This window comes from Vulpes vulpes, chromosome 1 (genome assembly GCF_048418805.1).
Source record: "Vulpes vulpes isolate BD-2025 chromosome 1, VulVul3, whole genome shotgun sequence".
Classification (NCBI taxonomy): Eukaryota; Metazoa; Chordata; class Mammalia; order Carnivora; family Canidae; genus Vulpes; species Vulpes vulpes.
The window spans coordinates 40,349,280-40,364,311 of NC_132780.1; the positions used below are offsets into that span (position 1 = coordinate 40,349,280).

Genomic DNA, 15,032 nt, shown 5'->3' on the forward strand with positions numbered 1-15,032 from the left:
ATACAGTTATGCTACTTTTAATTTTTTGAGGAACCTCCACACTGTTTTCCATAATAGCTGCACTAGTTTGCATTCCCGTGCATGAGGGCTTCTTTTTTTCCACATCCTCACCAACACTTGTTTCTTGTGTGTCTGATTTTAGCCCTTCTGACAGGTGCCAAGCAATATCTCAGTGGTTTTGATTTGCATTTTCCTGATGATTAGTGATGTTGAGTATCTTTTCATATGTCTGTTGGTCATCGGTATGTCCTCTTTGTAAAAACATCTAGTCAGCCTACTTTTTCATTGGATTGTTTTTCTTTGGTGTTAATAGGTATAAGTTCTTTGTATATTTTAGATCCTAAGTCCTTAGTGGATATGTCATTTGCAAATATCTCCACCCATTCAGTAGGTTTTTTAGTTCTCTTGATTATTTCCTTTGCTGTAGAGAAGCTTTTTTATTTTGCCATACTCTCACTAGTTTAGTTTTGCTTTTGTTTCCCTTGCCTCAGGAGACATATATTGAAACATGTTGCTATTTTCGGTGTGAGAGAAATTACCACCTGTGTTCTTTTCTAGGATATTTATCGTTTCAAGTCTCGCATTTAGGTCCTTAATCCATTTGTGTGTGTGTGTGTGTGTGTGTGTGTGTGTGTATGTGTGATGTATGAAAGTGATCCAGTTCCATTCTTTTTCAAGTAGCTATCCAATTTTCCCAACACCATTTGTTGAAGAGACTCTTTTCGCTATTGTATATTCTTGCCTTCTTTGTCAGAGATTAATTAATCATAAAACTGTGGGTTTATTTCTGGGCTTTCTGTTCTGGTCCATTGATCTATGTTTATATGTCTCTCTTTGTGCTAGTACCATACTGTTACTGATTACTGTGGCTTTGATATATCTTGAAATCTGGGATTGTGATAGCTCCAGTTTTGTTCTTTTTCAAGATTGCTTTGGCTATTCAGGATCTTTTGTGGTTCCATATTAATTTTAGGATTACTTGTTCTAGTGCTATGAAAAATACTGTTGCTATTTTGATACAGATTACATTATATCTGTAGATTGCTTTAGATAATATCAACATTTAAATAATATTTGTTCTCCCAACCCATGAGCATGAAGTATCTTTCCAGTTATTCCTGTCATCCTCAGTTTTTTTTTTTGTCGCTGTTTTATAGTTTTCAGAATACAGGTCTTTCAACCTCCTTGGTTAAGTTTATTTCTAGACATTACATTATTTTCAGTACAATTATTAATTTCTCTTTCTGCTACTTTATTATTATATACAAATGCAACAGATGTCTGTCTTTTGATTTTGTATCCTGTGACCTTACTGAATTTATTTATCAATTCTAGTAGTTTTTTGATGGAATTTTTGTTGAGGACATTTGCATCTCTGTTCTTCAGAGAGAGTGGCCTGTAGGTTCTCTTTTTTTGTAGTGTCTTTATTTGGTTTTGATACCAGGTAATGCTGGCCTAATAAAATAAATTTGGAAGCTTACCTTCCTTTTTTTAGTTTTTGTAATAGTGTGAGCTATCAAAATAGCAATGTTTTCATGAGTATTTTTCATAGCACTAGAACAAGTAATCCTAACAAACTGAATCCAGCAATGAATCACACAAAATCATTCACCATGATCAGGTGGTATTCCTTCCTGGGATGCAAAGGTGGTTCAATATTCACAAACCAATCAAGGAGATCACATCAACAAAAGAAAAGATAAAAACCATATGATTATTTCAGTATATGCAGAAAAAGCACTTGTCAAAGTACAACATCCATTCCTGATAAAAATCCTCAGCAAAGTAAGTTAGGAAAGAACATACCTCAACATAATAAAAGCCATAAATGAGAAACCCACAGCTAACATTATCTCAGTAGTAAAAAACTGAAAGTTTTCCACCAACATCAGGCATAGTACCAAGGAACTGGTATTAACTCTTCTTTAAATGTTCAGTAGAATCCATCTGTTAAGTTGTCTGATCCTGAACTTGTGTTTGTTAGAATGTTTTTAGTTGCTGGTTCAATTTCGTTGATGGTAATCAGTCTGTTTAAATTTTCTATTTCTTCCTGCTTCAGTTTTGGTAGGTTGTATGTTTCTAGGAATTTATACATTTCTTCTCGGTGTCCAATTTGCTGGCATATACTATTTCATTATATTCTCTTGTAATCTTTGTATTTCTGAAGTGTAGGTCATTATTCTCCTCTTTCATTTCAGATTTTGTTCATATGAGAGTCTTCTATCTCTCTCCTTTGATAAGTCTGGCTAATAGTTGATCAGTTTTATTGATATTTTCAAAGAACCAGCTCCTGGTTTCATTTTCTGTTCTATTTTTTGAAATTTCCATTTTGTTTATTTCTTTTCTGATCTTTATTATTTCCTTCCTTTACTGGTTTTGGTTTTTGTCCATTTTCCATCTTTTTTAGATGTAAGGTTATGTTTTTTTATTTGAGATTTTTATTCTTGAGGTAGGCCTGCATTGCTATAAACTTCCCTCTTTAGAACAGCTTTTGCTGTATTCTAAAGATTTTGAACCTTTGTATTTTCATTTTCTTTTTTTTTAAACTTATTTTTATATTTTACTTTTTTAAAAGATTTTATTTATTTATTCATGAGAGACACACAGAGAGGCAGAGGGAGAAGCAGCCTCCATGCAGAGAGCCGATGGGGGATTTGCTCCTGGGACTGCGGGATCACACCCTGGGCTGACAGCGGCACTAAACCACTGAGCCACCTGGGCTGCCCTGAACCCATTTTTTTTAACGTTTATTAAAAGCCCTAGATGTTTACTCCTCTCCTCCCCACATTTTAAGTATGTGGTGTCATACTCTATGTTCTTTTGTATTGTGAATCAGTGTACATATTTTTATAGATATACTTAATTTTACTTTTCTTATTCTTCCTTACAGTCTTTCCTACACACTCAAAGAGTCCCCTTCAACATTTCTTATAAGGCTGAGTTACTGGTGATGAATTCATTTAACTTTTGTTTGTCTGGGAAACTCGTTCCTTTTCTGAATTGCCATCTTGCTGAATAGAATATTTTTAGTTGTAGGTTTTTTCTTTCAGCACTTTGAATATATCATGCCACTGTCTATGTCCTACAAAGTGTATGCTGAAAAATCCGCTGATAAGCTTTATGAGATTTCCCTTGTATGGAACTGTTTTCATTTCTCTTGCTACTTTTAAGATTTTCTCTTTACCACTGTATTTCCCATTTTAATTACTATGTGTCTTGGTGTGGATCTCCTTCGGTTGATATTGTTGAGGGTTCTTTGTACCTTCTGGATCTGGATGTCTTTTTCCTTCCCCAGACTCAGGAATTTTTCAGCTATTATTTCTTCAAATAAATTTTTGCCCCCTTTTCTCTCTCTTTTCCTTTGAGATCCCTATAATGCATAATGTTATTATATTTGACCACATCAGTGAGTTCCCTTAACCTATTCTCATTTTTTATTACTCTTTTTTTCCTCTCCTGTTCAGTTTGATTGCTTTCCATTGCTTTGTCCTCCAGATAACTGGTCTGTTCTGCTTCCTTTGGTCTACTATTTATTACCTCTAGTGTATTTTTAGTTTCAGCTATTGAGTTATTCATTTATGGTTCTTCTTTTGTTTTTGTTTTTTTAAAGATTTTTATTTACTTATTCATTAGAGACACACAGAGAAAGGCAGAGACTCAGGCAGAGGGAGAAGCAGGCTCTCTGCAGGGAGCCTGATGTGGGACTTGATTCCGGGTCTCCGGGATCACGCCCTGGGCTGAAGGCGGCACTAAACCGCTGAGCCACCTGGGCTGCCCAATTTATGGTTCTTCTTAATGTTTTCTATCACTTTTGGGGGGGGGGGGCTGAGGTTGAGACCCTGTTCTCTTTCCTCAAGTCCTGTGACTATCTTTCTGATCATTACTTTAAATTCTCTATCAGGCATCTTATCTCTCCATTTTTTTTAAAGCTTTCTTTCCATGATTTTCATGTTCTTTCATGAAAGTGACATTTTTATGTCTCCTCATTTTGTCTAATTCTCTGTATCTGTTTCTGTGTGTTGGAAAAGTCAACTATGTCTTCTGCTCTTGAAGGTAGTGACCTTGTGAAGAAGAAGGGGTCTATAATGACTCTTTTTGCCTGTTGTGAGCAGGGTATAGTCCCTGTGTTGCTGGTGGATCAGTCTGGGGCCACCTTGAAGTTGAGTTGGTTCATACCAGGCTTTTGCCAGAGCTGTAATTCCACCCGACTGTAAGGTACTCTCCCTGTTTTGTCCCCCAAGAAGCTTTTGTTGGTAGGCAAGCCCGCAGTCAGACTAGTTGTCGGCCCTGAGCCCACTGCTGAGCCTATAGTTGAACTGGTGTGTATGGTTATTTCCCCTCTCCTGGTCACACTAGCCCCTTTGGAGTGATGCTGGCCCCTGGGGTCTCCTTGCACACTGCCAGGATCGTGACACCGTTTTGAATGGACTCCTGATGCAGAACATGGAAGGGTGTACGGTGATAAGCAGGGTTTGCTCAGTTCTGCTGTGGGAGGAGACCTGAGCCACTTTGGAAAACTCTTGTTGAGAGCAGGTTGGTCTTTACTGAGCCTTAGATAGTTTACTGATAGGCATATTTCAGTCAGTACCCATGTGAAATTTGGACAAAGAGACACTCTTAAATCTGCAACTAATTGCCTCTCCACATGGCTTGCTCTTCAGTGTGCTGTGAGTTTAAGAAACATTGGCGTTGGGAACCCTGGGTGGCGCAGCGGTTTAGCGCCTGCCTTTGGCCCAGGGCGGGATCCTGGAGACCCGGAATCGAATCCCATGTCGGGCTCCCGGTGCATGGAGCCTGCTTCTCCCTCTGCCTATGTCTCTGCCTCTCTCTTTCTCTCTCTGTGTGACTATCATAAATAAATAAAACTTAAAAAAAAAAAAAAAAGTTTAAGAAACATTGGCGTTCCCGAATTCTCCTGTCTCTTTGACTCCAGCAGGCTAAGGCTCTGTTTGACTCCCGCCTGCCCGCATTTTAGGCAGCAAGCTGAGGCAGTCTTAGGGCTTATCTTTGTAGTTTCTTTTTAATTTTTTTTTTCCTTTCCTCTGTTGTGTGCTCTTCAGTTTCTGAAAACCATTGTTTAATGCGGGTTCTTTTTTCCCCCCTGTGTTTTAGTTGTGTATGTTGGGAGGGTTTATATGGTCTCTATTATTCCGTCATGGCTGGAAACAAATTTTTCCCTTTCATTTTTGATCTGTAGTTAACTGTTCTAAAAGATTGGGCTACTTTCTCTATTGTTGATTTTTTTAAATTTTTAAATAGTTATACATTAATTTTAAATTCCTTATACTATTTATAGAAACTTAAATGTTCATATTGCTTCAGATAGAGTAAACATTATATCTAGAAATAGAGTGTATTTAGGATTATCCATGTATCAGTTCTTAGTTCTTAGTATGTTTCTCATTTTGATACAATTTTTTGAAAATAGGAAGATTTTGCTATTTTACTAACAAATTTGTTTTTAACATCTCAAAGGTAATATAAGTGTTTGGAAGTTTATCTGGTAATATATATTAATCAAAATGATGTTAATATTTACATCATTTTTGTATGCTGTTCTCTGGATGAGATACTCCTACAAAGTGCATGGAGAGTAAGTATCTCATCCAATGAGCAACATACAACAGTGTTGTAAAAATGTACTCATTTCCCAGCCTGTGTCCTTTTATCCACTTTTGTCATACAGACATTTCAAATTTAGATATTCTTTCCCATGAGTTCTATTTTTGTCTGAAGAAGTTAATATTTATTTCAGGGTCAAGAAAATATTATCTTCCTTCTAAGATTTTTAAAGGTTTTTTTTGACACACCTTTTCTTGTAATTTTTAAGATAAATAATAGCATATTTGTTTTTTCTTTCTAACTTATATTAGCAAGATAAATATTGCCCACTAATTTCTTTGTTGGGATATTTCAATTGAGTTTTTAAAGATGTCTTTAAATGCTTAGATTAATTATGCTAAATATGATTTGTTTTTCTTTCACAGATAAAAAATCATTTTTCAGTCCCACTTTCTGTTTATGAAGGGGACATTTTGTTGGGGACAGCCTCACCTGGAAATGAATTCAACATACCATTAACATCTTACCGGTGATTTTTTTTTTTTTTTTTTTTTTTGTCTTTTTACTTTAAGGTGTCTTGTAGAATTTTTAGTTTCTGATTTTGTAGGACTACTTGTCTTTAAGTGATCAAAGTTTAATAAAATTTTTTCTATTAATAACTTGTCTAACTTATTTAAGTTTCAGGGTACTTGAAGGTTTGGGTTTTTTAAAAGAAATATTTGATGCAATGTATTTAACTTATACTGTATAAATTATTTATGCTTTTACTAGTAAATACAGTTATTACATGCTTATAGTATAGCCATTATAGCCGTAATAATTTATACATGATTTTTAGAAAATGTTGAAGTGAGCATGATTGGTAGCATTTGGATTTATATACAACTATTATGAAGTAATTTTCATTTTTGAAAGGTTTTACAGTAGAATTTTTTAAATCCCTTTAGAAAACATTTTATCTTTTTATCTGCATATTAATTGTTCAGTGATAGATTATACTGTAAATAGTGACATATAGTACATCGATCTTAAATATTAAAAATTAGATTGAACTTGATAAAAAATCTTATATGTAAAATTCTTACAAGATGCTAATGAACGGCTAGTCTTAAAACTATAGGATTAATATCATAAGTATTCTGGATATTTATTTTTTTATATTCTGGATATTTAATCAGGAATTGAAAATAATCTCGGGGATATTGAACTCTACTGGAAAATATTATCTCCCTGGGGATATAAGCACTGTAGTTTGTCTAAGTACTATTTCAGAACACACACTAGCCCGGTGCCTAGACCTTTGCTGTGGAAACAGTGCTGAAATACCCTCTGTGTCTCTTCTGATCTATGTCCAGAGTTATGATTGGCTTCCCGATGCTTACAGAGCAGTCTGAGCACATAATTTTTAGTTAGGATATCTGTTAATTCCTTCCAATCCTAATGAGTGTTTTATTGCTTAGTTCAAACTTGCTAAGAGAAAGAATTTTGTTTTTCAGAGAATAACAAAGTAGTTGTTTATTAATATCTGATCTTATTCTAGGAAAGATTTTGGGTGGGTTACAAGACTAGATTAAAGATAGCATGTGGGATATGTTTAAAAATTTCTGTGAAGTTTATACTTCATCCTATTTTATTTTTTAAAAAAATATTTATTCATTCATGAGAGACACAGGGAGAGAGAGAGGCAGAGAGAGAAGTAGGCTCCATGCTGGGAACCCGATGTGGGACTCGATACCAGGTCTCCAGGATCACACCCCAGGCTCAAGGCGGCGCTAAACCGCTGAGCACCCCGGGCTGCCCTATACTTCGTCCTGGAATGAGAAAAGTTAATGACATTCTGCTTTATTTTTAATAAATTATTGCTATCTATTTTATGACTCTGTCCATAGAAGAGAGAATTTAGGCCATTAGAGTATCTTTACACTTTCTTATTCAAGACTAAATATTAATTTGTCAACTAGAAATTAATTAATTAATTTTAATTAGAATTATTAGTGATGAGCCAGCTTGTATTTCACATTAGATATGTTTCTAATCCAATTCTTAGATATAGGTACCCTTACATTTAAGGTATGAGATCTTAAATTAAGAAATGACTACCTTTCCCTGAAGAACTTAAATATACTGATTTTTATGTTTAATTCATTTAACAAATATTTGTCAGGTGTTTTGCTGTGTGTAAGGCACTACTGTGGAATACCAAGATGAGTTGGGCATGGGTGACCTTTGAGAGATTGATACATTATGTAAATATGAGATTGATACATTGCATGAATACAGTAGGAAGAAAACAGTGGGTTGTAGGGAGTCACAGAAAGGTAGTTGCAGAAAACCACGAAAACAAAGAAGGTATAATGATGGACTCCTGGGTGAGATACGTGAATTAAAGGTCAAATATAATGAATAATGAAGTGCAGATTAGCAGAGAAGGGCAATCTTAAGTGGAAGGAAAGTATGAGACCTGAAAGCACAGGGTTTGTATGAGTCTATTAAGAATAGTTGGGGGATGATTGGAGTGTGCATCTGTAATATATAACATTGGAAACATAGTTTAAGTTCACATTGAGGAACTTGCTCCCTCCTTTTCTTGCCCTCATTTATGTTAATTTTATCTTTGTCTTTAATAACATCTTTTTCTTTGTTCTTCTCAGAACATTTGATGCCCTGTTTTAAAACCTTTCATTCCATCAGCTCTTCTCATACAGAACCTCTTGCCATTGATCATCTTTCTCTCACATTTTCTTCCTGTTAATTTCTTAAACTTTCCTTTAACCTTGCATATTTCTCTAATTCAGGTCTTCTGTTCAAAATAAAGCTTTTTTGGCAAAATTGTTACCTCTACAAAATGCTCTGCAACCGTCTAGAAAGATTTCACAGTCTCATGCACTCAGGCGCCATGCACATGTTTTTTTTGTATCTATCACAATGCACAAGTTCTAACATTACATTTCCCATCTGATTGAGATATCTGTAAGAGTAAAGAATGACTTATTCATTTGTTCATTTCCAGTTTTACCTTCTCACTGATAAATAATGGGGCCAGTCAAGGTTTTGATAATCTGGATGAGTTTATTGGCATTAGTTTAATTTAGAGAAAATCAAGTTTTTTAAGTATTAAAAGAATGAAAAAGAGAAATTACAGAGAGAATGTAGAAACGAAATAGGTTAAATCTGATAACTGATTTAATAGATGATTAGACATATGTGTATGTCAAGGGAGATGGAAAAGTCATATTTTTTTTATAGTCCACAGTGCTAATATAGTTGGAAGTCCCTGAAAAGAGACACACAGAGAACCCCAAACCATTTTGGAGTTCAGGCTTGGAGTTCAGTCTATCAAATTAAGTCACCATCACACATCATTATAGAAGTGTGTAGTGGATATTTTAGAACTAGGGCTTAGGACAAAATCTGTACTGGAGCTGATATTGATAGTTGTTCATTTGTAAGAGATAGTGTCACAACTATAGGCAATTGATTTTACAAGTATAAAAATATTTAAGTGTTTATATTTGGACAAGTTAGATTTGAAAAATGATTAAACCTAAAATATAATTGAAATAGTAAACAGAGAGTGTGATATTTAAATATAAGAAATAATCATACATGATTTTATCACTGTCTTCTTGCAACAACTTCTGCAACTATGCTCAGTGTTTAAACAATAATCTATTGAAAGCTTTTGTTTGATTAACATTGAAAAGCTGATGGTTATTTGTTTTTCAATAGAAATGTGTTTTTAGTTTATGAATTCAGTTATGCCATGTACTTCTTATTAGCACCACATTTTCAGGAAAGCCAGTATTTTTAAGTTAAATGTGCAAATCAACAAATATTGTATATGTTTGCTTTGCATATAGGATCTATTAGATTATATATTTTCTGTAGGAAACCAGGTATTGTGAACTTTATGATAGTAAGTTTCTAAGAAAAATGTTCTCCTAAGAACCAAATAACTTGATTAGTTTCTAGAAAATTAAGATATGACAATATCTATTTACCAGTCTGTCTTCACTATCTCTGAGAAGAAACTATAAAAAATTTATTACACAAACAGGGAGTGATGTAATTTTATTGTTCCAAAATAGTAATCATTTATATTTCCTTTTAAAGCAAAAGCATATTGTTTCACCCTTTACCACAGATCACCCCTTTCTCTGAGGCCAGAAGATGAGGACTATCAAGCATGTGAAAGAATTGACTTTGAAGAAATTATAAAAAATGATGGCACTTTTCTAAAAAAGAAATGTAGATCTATAAATGCTGCTAAAAAACCATTTATCATTAATGTTGTCCCAGAAAAAGATAATTTGGCTTCTCTGTCAGTGTATTCAGAAGATGGTTGGGATTTACCATACATAATGCATTTGTGGCCACCTATCCTGCTTCGAAATCTTCTTCCTTACAAAATTGCTTACTATATAGAGGTATTCTTGAATTTTTTTTAATGCCTTCCTATCTTTGATTTTATAGTTTTGGTTATTTAAAGTTATTAGCAATAAAGCAATGTCTTAATGTTACCATAAAAATGATAATATTGGTGAGTGGGTAGTCTAGATGTTTTTCAAAAAAAAAAAATACATATTTTCCACTGATTTACCATAGAAATCTGGCTATTAAATTGAATATAAGTTACATGCACAAAGGTGATAATGCCATTTTGAAAATCATTTTTGAAAATGATATATAGGGATCCCTGGGTGGCGCAGCGGTTTGGCGCCTGCCTTTGGCCCAGGGCGCGATCCTGGAGACCCGGGATCGAATCCCACGTCGGGCTCCCGGTACATGGAGCCTGCTTCTCCCTCTGCCTGTGTCTCTGCCTCTCTCTCTGTATGACTATCATAAATAAATAATAATAATAATAATAAAAATGAAAATGATATATATTTCTTTGTTTTGTTTTTTTTGGGTTTTTTTGTGTATATTTTTTATTGGAGTTCGTTTTGCCAACATATAGCATATCACCCAGTGCTCATCCCATCAAGTGTCCCCCTCAATGCCCATCACCCAGTCACCCCCACCCCCCGCCCACCTCCCCTTCCACTACCCCTTGTTCGTTTCCCAGAGTTGGGAATCTCTCATGTTCTGTCTCCCTCTCTGATATTTACCACTCATTTTCTCTCCTTTTCCCTTTAATCCCTTTAAATATTTTTTATATTCCCCATATGAGTGAAACCCTATAATGTTATATTTCTATTAGAAAATAGAGCTAATAAAAATTGCCTATAATTACATCATCTGAAAATTGCATGTCAAATGAAGATAGCATCTCAGGTTTAGAATACAAGGATACCTCATTTCATCATACTTCTCAGAGAGACTGTGTTTTACAAATTTAAGGTTTGTGAAAATCCTATGTCAAGCAAGTCTGCCAGCATCATTTTTCCAACAATATTTGCTCACTTCATGTTTTTCTATCATATTTTAGTAATTATCACAGCATTTCAAATTTTTTGTTCTTTTTTTTAAATTTTTATTTATTTATGTATGATAGTCACAGAGAGAGAGAGAGGCAGAGACACAGGCAGAGGGAGAAGCAGGCTCCATGCACCGGGAGCCCGATGTGGGATTTGATCCCGGGTCTCCAAGATCGCGCCCTGGGCCAAAGGCAGGCGCTAAACCGCTGCGCCACCCAGGGATCCCTATATATATATATATATATATATATATATATATATATATATATATAATTGTGATCAGTGATTATGACTTGCTGAAAGCTCAGAGGATGATTAACATTATTAGCAGTAAGTATTAAGGTATTTACATTGATTTCTAGATGTAATGCTATTGCATACTTATTAGACTACAGTGTAGTGTAAACTTGACTTTTATATGCATTGGGAAACCAAGAAATTTATCTGACTTACTTTATTGCAATATTTGCTTTACTGTTGCAGTCTGGAACTGAACCCGCCATAGTATCTCTGAGATATGCTTGTATATATTTTTAAAATTATTTCCATGATGAATGTACATCTCATTTATTATATATTTAAAAGATGGACACTAGCTTTTGAAACAAGTATGAAAATTAGTCTTAAAATAATATTCAAATACTAGACTTAAATAGGTGGAGAAAACACTCTTATATTATTCTCTAGTTTTTGAAAAAAGATTTTAATGCCCTATAAAAATACTTTTTCTTTTTTAATACTTTTTAACAGATACCATCTCATTCCTTCCTTTTGCTATAACAGGGATCTTTTTATCCTAAGATTTTCAGTAGACATTGCATTTGCCGTGCTTGTCAAATATAAAAAAGGAGTTCCTCATTTTAATCTGTTATTAGTTTTTATTGTCTATTAATAATTCAGATTTACTATATGTTTAAACTTGTCTGATAAATTGTGGGGATGGGAGTTAACACATCTGTGGTTTAAGTTATCAATTTTCTATACATTTGGCAGATACCATAGTGGCTAACAATTTATACTTTGCTAGCAGATAGATTTGAGATTGAATCCTAGCTCTATCATTTACTAGCTTTATATTTTCAAGTTGTATCATCTTTTTAAATAATTTGTCCTAGTCTATAAAATAGGGAGAGTAATGAAACTTGTATGATTGGGATATGGGAAACTTAAATGAGGTAATACCTGTAAAGGACTTAGCATAGTGCCTCACAGGCACATGGTTGCCATTTATTTAACCTCCCTCACATCACCACCAACCACTACTATTCTTATTTTGTGGAATATTAATTATTTTCAATTAATAATTTATATAATATTTGCTTTAAGTAATTTAAAATCTTAAGAGCTTCCTGTGTTCTAAAAACAGGAAGGAATCAGGCTAGAGATAATGGAAAAACTGGGGATGTATCTATACATGTCCCATTCTTACAGAACTTTTGATACTTTTAGAGATCACATTCTATTTGCTGGTTTCTGAAGGATATAATAAATTTTTAGGAAGACGGTTTAGCCATGATATTGAGAGAGGATTATAAGGGACAAGAGCAGTTAGGAGACTCTTAAAGTAAGAGGTCACAGTGACATGAGCTATTGAGGGTAACGGAAGTGTGGGCAGAGATAAATGAACAGCTTTGAGACATATGTAAGATGCAGTATCAATAGTGATTGGAAATGGGTGATGAGGGATTGTTAAAAAGCAATAGGAATTAGTAGGGATGCTTATTTTGGATTACTGTCATTTTTTCATCTTGTAGTTTTCAAAACTAAAATCACTAGTGGATAATATTTTTAAAAATATTTTACTAATTATAGTGTTTTATTCCATCATAGTTTTACTTTATGTTATTTAATTTTATCCTCACAATAATCCTCTGAAGTAGATCATTTGTACCATTTTACAAATATGATCATTCCAAATCTCAAATAATTTATAGTTTACACAGCTGGCAGAGTTAGAGCACAAATATAAGTCTTCTGTCTTGCTCTGATAGAGGTGTGTCAAAAGCCTTAATGTTTATGACATCTGGAATCATATAGAATTTTTTGGCATATTATTTTGACATGTTTAAAATTTTACTGTATATTTTTTATTACAGGGCACTGAACATAAAGTTTATACTCTAAATGAAGGACATTCAGCCCATATTTGTACTGTGCAGTTGGATAAAGCCAGACTACATTTAAAATTACTTGACTATCTTAATCATGATTGGAAAAGTGAATATCATATAAAACCTAATCAGCAAGATATTAGTTTCATCAATTTTACCTGTGTTACAGAAATAGAAAAGACTGATTTAGATATTGCTATCCATGTGACTTATAATACTGGCCAGACAGTTGTGGCATTTCATAGTCCTTACTGGATGGTCAATAAAACTGGTCGAATGTTACAGTATAAAGCAGATGGAATTCATCGAAAGCATCCACCTAATTATAAAAAGCCAGTTCTCTTTTCTTTTCAACCAAAGCACTTTTTTAATAATAATAAGGTATGTAAGGTATTAAAACTTTTGTTCTTCTTTAGCTATTTTTCATTCCTTTTAGTTTCTAGAGTTTTGAAGAATATTATGAAACATAACATTTAAATATTTGAAGTTTTAAAAGATTAGAACTTAGTATGGGAAAATGTTTAGTGCATTAATATAATATATTAAAAAAGCAAAAAAATTTATCAATCGAGGGAGGAATTTTTAAAGGTACCTAAATTGTAATGTATTCGGAATATTTTTTCCTAGGTTCAGCTGATGGTAACTGATAGTGAATTGTCAGATCAGTTTTCGATTGATACTGTTGGTAGTCATGGAGCTGTTAAATGTAAAGGCCTGAAAATGGACTATCAAGTGAGTTCATTCTTGTGGAGAAAGTTCTACTTAAAGTGTGTGTACTAAATTTTTATAAGGATGTTGTAATAATGTAAGAGTTTTTGAAATGCTGATTTTTTTTCCTTTTAGGTTGGTGTCACTATAGACCTCAGCAGTTTTAACATTACCAGGATTGTGACATTTACCCCTTTTTATATGATAGAAAACAAAAGCAAGTATCATATATCAGTGACTGAACAGGGAAATGATAAGTGGCTCTCTCTTGATTTGGAGCAGGTGAGTAGATACATTTCCAAAATATACCTCTTTGGATTTTCATTTTTCCTTGAACTTAGATACCTGAAACCACTATGTAGGTTTTTAATTGCCTACCTATACCCTGTTTTGTTTGTACCAGGCTCTAGATGTTTAATTTTTAAAAACCAAACCTTGTCATTTAGGAATGCATTGCTTGATAAGGGAAGTAGATATTTAACAGCTAGTAACCAACAGTGTAAACACAGCAATAGAAGACTAGATAAGGTATGAATGCAGGAAAGAGTAGGAAATGATTTACTGTTTCCACAGAGCTGTTAGGAATGTTAAACAGTAAGTTAAGCCAGTTGTTTTAAGAAGATGGTAATGACTTAGGAATGAAATTTTGATTCTATTCCATCGTTAGCTATCAGACAACTGGGTAAAAGCTTTCTAAAGGAATGCCTGAGGTTACTGGAATATTTAATTTTTGAAGAAATTTTATTCTAAATATGTTAAGATTATAAGAGAAGTGTTTGCTATTTATAGTCACTGTTCTTTCTGGCTTTTAAACCATCCTGCTGGTATCATTCTTCTTGACATTCTTTAAATTTTCCTTCAGAGCTCATTTTGGAGAGAAATACTGTCTGTGTTAATCCATAAAAGTTTTTTTTAATATATCTTTTATAATTTCTCTTGCTAACCTGTTTTATTTTCCCCCAACATTTGTTGATTTTACTCCACTCCTTTATGGCTTCCACTTTAAAAATTCTGCTATCATTCCTTAGAAGTCATTTTTCTTCCTAATTGCCTCATGCTCTTTGTCTTTTTTTTTCTTTTTTACTGTTGTTTTTAATCTTTGTCTTTGATATTCTGTAGTCATACTACTATCTGTCTACATGTGGGTTCTTTTTATATATCCTGCTTGAGATGCTTTACTCTGAGATTCGTGGATCAATCTATTTCATACTTGCTGTATAATTTGTAACTGTGT

General features: G+C 33.7%; 1 protein-coding gene across 3 annotated transcripts in view; it reads left to right on the forward strand.

Annotated features, from left to right (window-relative positions):
* Window positions 1-15,032, forward strand: part of VPS13A (vacuolar protein sorting 13 homolog A) — a 237,353-nt gene that overhangs the window by 155,997 nt on the left and 66,324 nt on the right. For all 3 annotated transcript variants that reach the window (XM_026001515.2, XM_026001519.2, XM_026001517.2), the window contains exons 46-50: window positions 5,988-6,091; window positions 9,707-9,989; window positions 13,076-13,471; window positions 13,718-13,822; window positions 13,934-14,080. In XM_026001515.2, coding sequence (XP_025857300.2) covers window positions 5,988-6,091; window positions 9,707-9,989; window positions 13,076-13,471; window positions 13,718-13,822; window positions 13,934-14,080 — 1,035 coding nt within the window. The remainder of the gene's footprint in view (window positions 1-5,987; window positions 6,092-9,706; window positions 9,990-13,075; window positions 13,472-13,717; window positions 13,823-13,933; window positions 14,081-15,032) is intronic.